Consider the following 6,000-nt stretch of genomic DNA (forward strand, 5'->3'; position numbering starts at 1 on the left):
TGTAAACTTTCACTCAACCCATAATAAAATCCTTTAACAAAATGTTTTAAAAAGCATGTAAAGGCGACAGTTGTTGGAATTTTTCAAAGACCTTGTGTAGGTTGTGTTCTCTGTATAGATCAGGGTTTTCTCCAGCTCTACATTGAACGGTTTTTGGTCCAGGTCATTCTTTGTTGTGGGGACTATCTTGTGTATTGTAGGATGTTGAAGGGTATTTAGCAGCATCCCTGGCCTCTACCTACTAAATGTCAGCAGCACCCTCACTTTGAGTTGTAACAACTGACAATGACTCAAGACTTTCCCTAATGTGTCTCATGCAGTCACAAAGACTGAAAGCCAGTGGTGTTATTGATAGGATTCTGTGATTTGGTTCTCACTTCCTCTAATCGTATTCCAAACCAAAATAAAAACCAAACCCACTCATAGCAACCCTGTAGGACAGGGTAGAAGTACTTCATTGGGTTTCTGAGGCTGTGAATCTTTACAGAAACAGACTGCCTCATCTTTCAGCCGAGGAGCAGCTGGTGAGTTTAAATTGCCTACCACTGGGGAGTTCTGGTGTACTGCTATAGATAGGATAAGCACTCGACCATAAGGCCAGTTCAAATTGCAAGACTGGCGATTCAAACTTGCCCCCCACTACTTGGAAACCCTATACAGGGTCTCTGAGTCAGAGCCAACTTGACAGCACTTTTGGTTAGCAGCCCAATGCTTAACCTGCTGTGCCACCAGGGCTCCTCTAATTGCACTGCTGTTAAGTCTCAGAGAGTAGGTTCCATCTCATAGTGACCCTACAGTTAGCAGTCTAGGGTTTATCCTACAGAGCTGTACCAGTACTCTACTGCATTGTTGCTGTTGTTAGGTGCCACTGAGTCGGTACCGATTCATAGTGACCCTATGCACAGCAGAACGAAACACTGCCCAATCCTGGGCCAACCTCACTTTCATTGCCACACTTGAGTCCATCAATCTTGCCACTTGGCCAATCCATCTCACTGGGGTCTTCTTTTTTTTCTCTGACTTCTCTGACCCTCCACCTTACCAAACTTGATGCATTAGGTCAGTAAAATTCCTTTTAAAGACAACTGAGACAGGAATTATTTTGGGTCTGGTCTTTGTAGGAGCTTGGAACAAGTTTCCAGGAACCCTGGTGGCACAGTGGTTAAGAACTCAGCTGCTAACCCAGAGGTCAGCAGTTCAAACCCAGCAATCCCTTAAAGATAAAAGTATGTCAGTCTGCTACTGCAAACATTTCGAGCCTTGGAAACCCTATTGTTATTAAGTACCATCTGGAATAGTTCTCCTCTATCCTAAAGCATCATTGTGACTCAGAATCGACTCGATGGCAGTGGGTTTGATTTGGTCTTAGAGAGCAGCTTTCCACCATGAGTTAATATAAAGTGAGCAAGGTGTTTACTTTGGAAGCCATAGTGCTCCTTGGAGGCCAGGATGGCCAAACTTTGTCTGTCATACTTTGGACATATTGTCAGGAGGGACCAGTCCCTAGAGAAGGATATCATGTTTGGTAAGGTGGAGGGTCAGAGAAAAAGAGGAAGACCCCCAACGAGATGGATTAGCCAAGTGGCAGAATTGATGGACTTAAGTGTGGCAACAGTAGTAAGGTTTGCCCAGGATTGGGCAGTGTTTCATTCTGCTGTGCATAAGGTCGCTATGGGTCGGTACCGACTCAATGGCACCTAACAACAACAACAATGAAGCAACACCAGCAAGAATGATGAAATTTCTTCCATAAATCCTGCCCTGGAGATAGTTTACATTTCCTATTGGAAACATGTTAAAATCATGTCCATTTACTGAAATTTGGAGAGCGTCCTGGACACGGTATACTTGAAGTTCATCCCAAATGATTTTGTGTGTCCATGTGTTCCAGATTTGGTGATCTCACACTCCAGCAGCGGGCGGCTCATTTCCAAACATTTCTCAGGAACTGACCTTTGATTCTATAAGTGTTTATTACAATATGGAAGGCACGAGGTAGCTTTAGAGCAGTCTGAAGCTTGCTCCTCTGACCCACCCTGTCCAGCAGAGAAGAAGTGCCGCCCAGAGTCTGTGTCAAGATAATTTAGAAAAAACAGCTGAAGCCTCTTACTGTACCTTGCCAGCTGTGCCTTCCCCAGTGAATACATGTAATTACACATGATGTCATGTATATCTTATTTACTTCTTTGGTCCCAAATGGACTGCTTTTCAAAGTTTGGGCAGGGGTATCATAGCCTGTTCTGGCCCCTATCGGCCTGACATGGTATTGCAGTCCAACGTGGTATGGTGTAGCCAACTTAGTTTATATTTCTAAATTGTGTACTTCCTAAATGTATCGATAAATTCAAAATGGCAGAGCACACTGCCAATAAAAGCCTGGAAGAAGAATGGAGAGAAAAAGAAGGAATGAAAGAGAAATATAATGGGCTAGAATCCTCTAAGGAGTGCAACAGGTATCATTCACTCTCAGGTACTAACCTGAGAGTGAGCGAAGAAGGATGGAGGTTCTAGTCTACCCATAGGCAACTCAGAAGAAAGGCCTGGTGATCTACATCCAAAACACCAGCCATTGAAAACCCTGTGGAGTACAATTCTAATCTGGCACACGTGGGTCGCCATGAATCGGAATTGGCCCAGCAGCAACTGGCTTGGTTTAGGGTTTTTTGTTGCGGTTTTATTTTGCCATGTATGAGGCATCAGCAGTGTAGCTGTGATGGAAATGGACAAGGCCCTGCTCTCCTGGAACATACAGCCGTTTGGGCTCTGAGATAAGTGAGCAGGCCATTTTAACGTGGTGTGATAGGGGCCTTAGTGAGGGAAATGAAGGTGCCATGGGATCACTTAGGAAGAGCATTAACCCTGCCAGGGGCTCAGGGTCAGAGGACTCACAGATGGCTTTTCAGCGGGAATGGGGCATGAGGGTCTGTTGTCTATCAAACAAGAGAGGGAAGAGTGTTCAAGGCCCTGTTCCAAGACCTGAGTGAGTGAAAAAAAATGGACCCTTTCAGTAACTGAAATGCTCAGAATATTTAGACCCTAGCGTGTGAAATGGGAAGAGTGAGAAGTAAACAAAGAAAAGCAAATAAGGATGTGTCCCAGGCTTCTGACTTGAGTAACTGGGTAGTTGTTGGTGCCATTTACTGAAATGAGGAGCCCAGGAGAAGTAGGTTTGGAGGAGGATGAGGTGGCAAAGACTCAAGTTCTTAATCCATTGCTAATTCTAGATCCTGGGAGCAATCTTTTTCAGTGTTTCTGAAAATGGCAAAAGCAAATGGAAATTTGAAAAGTTAATTAGCAGCTTTATGCTGAGGCTGTATGTACAACCAAACACTTCATGGGACTTAGAGTCTAAGTTTGAAGGTTTAGGGCAAAGGTTTTATCGGACATCCCAGTTAATTGGCCTTATAACTTATTTGGTGCTTCTTATACCTCCTAATTAGTGGGGTCTTAAAAGCTTGCAGGAGTCTCTGTATGGTGCTGTGGGTTAATGCACTGGACTGCAAAGTCGGTTTGAACTGCAAGGTCGGTGGTTCAAGCTCACCAGCTGCTCCTTGGAATCCCTATACAGGGTCGCTATGGGTCAGAACTTTACAACTACAGTAACAACAAAAGTTTGTGAGTGGCCAGCCAACACACAGTTATTGGTCTCTATTTGCTGGGTGCAACCAGGAAGGGGAGGAAGAAATGGGATGTGTAACTAACTGCCTCCGCTTCCTCCTTTCTCATGAGACCAGAAGAACTGGATGATGCCCAGCTACCATTACAGAACAATCTGATCAAAGATTCTGTAGAAGAGTCCTGATCCAAAGCGGGGAATTCAGAACAGAATTTGAATTCTCAAGACTTTCTGGAGCCATGGAGGTTGGATAAGCCCCTAAACCTATTGCCTTGAGACAATCTTTAAACCTTAAACCAAAAATACCCACTGAAGTCTTCTGAAAATCAAACAAGTTTATTGTTGTTGTTACTGTTGTTGAGGTGCTGTCAAGTCAGTTTCTGAGGAGCGGCTAATGGATTTGAATACCGATATTGGGATTCAAATGAACCTTGTGGTCCAGTGTTTTGTCCTACAGTGCCACACCAGGACTCCATATAAAAAAAGGTCTCCATAAAGCATTACTGTCTTTCTATGAGTCGGTACCGACTCGATGGCACCATATGGGAGGAACAACAACCTATGGGAACAAATTGACTATTACAGGATTAGACAGGAGCCTTAGGGGGCCGTAAGTTTATGTCATTGGAGGAGGAACAATCCAGAAACAGAGGGTGAGAATGCTGCCAGAGCTCAAAGTGTAATCCGTGGCACTGACTTGTACACATAGAACTGGTGCTTTGGCGTATGCTCTCAACAACACAAAATACACTTTAAGTTGTTGTTGTTAAACGCCATTGAGTCAGTTCCGACTCCTAGCAAACCCCATGTAGGGTTTCCAAGGAACGGGTGGTGAGTATGAACCGCCCACCTTGTGATTCACACCGACCGTGCCGTCCAGTGCTTTATCCCACAGCTCCACACCAGGACTGCTTTGTAAAGTTAGCAGCGATAAATACTTTCGTTACTCTAGGCTATCGTGACGAGCTGCAAGGATACTGAGACCTCTTCTTATTACCGTGCCTGTTGTTATGTGCTGTTAAGTTGGTTCTGATTCATAGCCATCCTGTATAGGGTTTCCAATGAGCGGCTGATAGGTTTGAACTGCTGACCTGAGGTTAGCAGTCCAGTGCTTATTCAGTAGCTATTTAATTTTTATTCTTCTTATTGATAAAAATGTACGTAATTTGTGTGGGCACCCTGAAGTCTGTGTCTGACTTGTCCAGCACATTTGCACCCTCTTCCTCAGAATCCTTTACCATGTTGGAAGTTTTTATTCAAATGCGAAGAAGTATTTGGGGTTGTCTTCAGCAGGTGTATGGTATTATAGAGTTTTAAGAGTTCTAGGCCTCATTTGAGGTAAATTGCTGCATGGTGATGGTGAACATTTACTCTGATGATCTCATTTTCTAAAGTATGGGAAGCAAATGTGATTGTCCAGTATAAAGAGGACAGAGATTCCCCCACCCATCACCCGAAGCCTCTGCTTTTGCTCACTCCCCTTGTAGGCCTGAAATACCCAAGGGTGAGCTCTATGTTCTTCAGTGGTGAAGTAATTCAGCAACAAGAGCATTCAAGTTGACGGGCTTCCTTTTTGTCTTGACAGGAACTTAGATAATGGGCTGTGTGCAATGTAAGGATAAAGAAGCAACCAAACTGACAGAGGAGCGGGATGGCAGCCTGAACCAGAGCTCTGGGTACCGCTATGGCACAGACCCCACCCCCCAGCACTACCCCAGCTTCGGAGTGACCTCCATCCCAAACTACAACAACTTCCACGCAGCAGGGGGCCAAGGACTCACTGTCTTTGGGGGGGTGAACTCTTCGTCTCATACTGGGACCTTGCGTACAAGAGGAGGAACAGGTAAGCCCCTGTGGTGGTGGAGGGCGGAAAGCAAATGGGGGGCAGCTGCTTTTAATTTTTTTATCAATTGAACATTTGTGTTCCAGTCAGCTGCCCTTGACTAAGGAATTTGCATTATGGTTTCTGATTAGTTTCTCCTTTAACAACAATAGCATTCCCTAGTAGATGTCTGTTGTTAGCAGCAGTTAAATCAGCTCCTGACTTAGGCAATTCCATGCACATTGGACCATACAAATCAGTTCTGCACTGTCCCGATGATTTGTTATGACTGGGACCATTGTGAGCCGTAAGGTTTTCAGTGGCTGATTTTCAGAAGTAGATAGCCAGGCCTTTCTTCCTTGTCTTAGTTTGGAAACTCTGCTGAAACTTGTTCGGCATCATAGCAACACACACACCTCTACTAACAGGTGGTGCTTGTTAGTTGGGAATTGAACCAAAGTGTCCCACATTGTTGTTGCCAGGTGCCATCGAGTCGGAACCGACTCATAGCGACCCCATGCACAGCAGAATGAAACAATGTCCGATCCTGGGCCAACCTCAC

The 6,000-nt window shown here is 44.8% G+C and overlaps 1 protein-coding gene across 3 annotated transcripts in view; it reads left to right on the forward strand.

Annotated features, from left to right (window-relative positions):
• The window catches only part of FYN (FYN oncogene related to SRC, FGR, YES), a 298,246-nt gene that overhangs the window by 215,553 nt on the left and 76,693 nt on the right, over positions 1 to 6,000 (forward strand). For 2 of the 3 annotated variants that reach the window (XM_006839921.1, XM_006839923.1), the window contains one exon: positions 5,202 to 5,459. In XM_006839921.1, coding sequence (XP_006839984.1) covers positions 5,213 to 5,459 — 247 coding nt within the window. In that variant the 5' untranslated portion in view covers positions 5,202 to 5,212. Of the gene's footprint in view, positions 1 to 5,201; positions 5,460 to 6,000 lie in introns of those variants that run through there. The other variant, XM_006839922.1, reaches the window with a different exon arrangement.

This window comes from Chrysochloris asiatica, unplaced genomic scaffold (genome assembly GCF_000296735.1).
Source record: "Chrysochloris asiatica unplaced genomic scaffold, ChrAsi1.0 scaffold00027, whole genome shotgun sequence".
Taxonomy (NCBI): Eukaryota; Metazoa; Chordata; class Mammalia; order Afrosoricida; family Chrysochloridae; genus Chrysochloris; species Chrysochloris asiatica.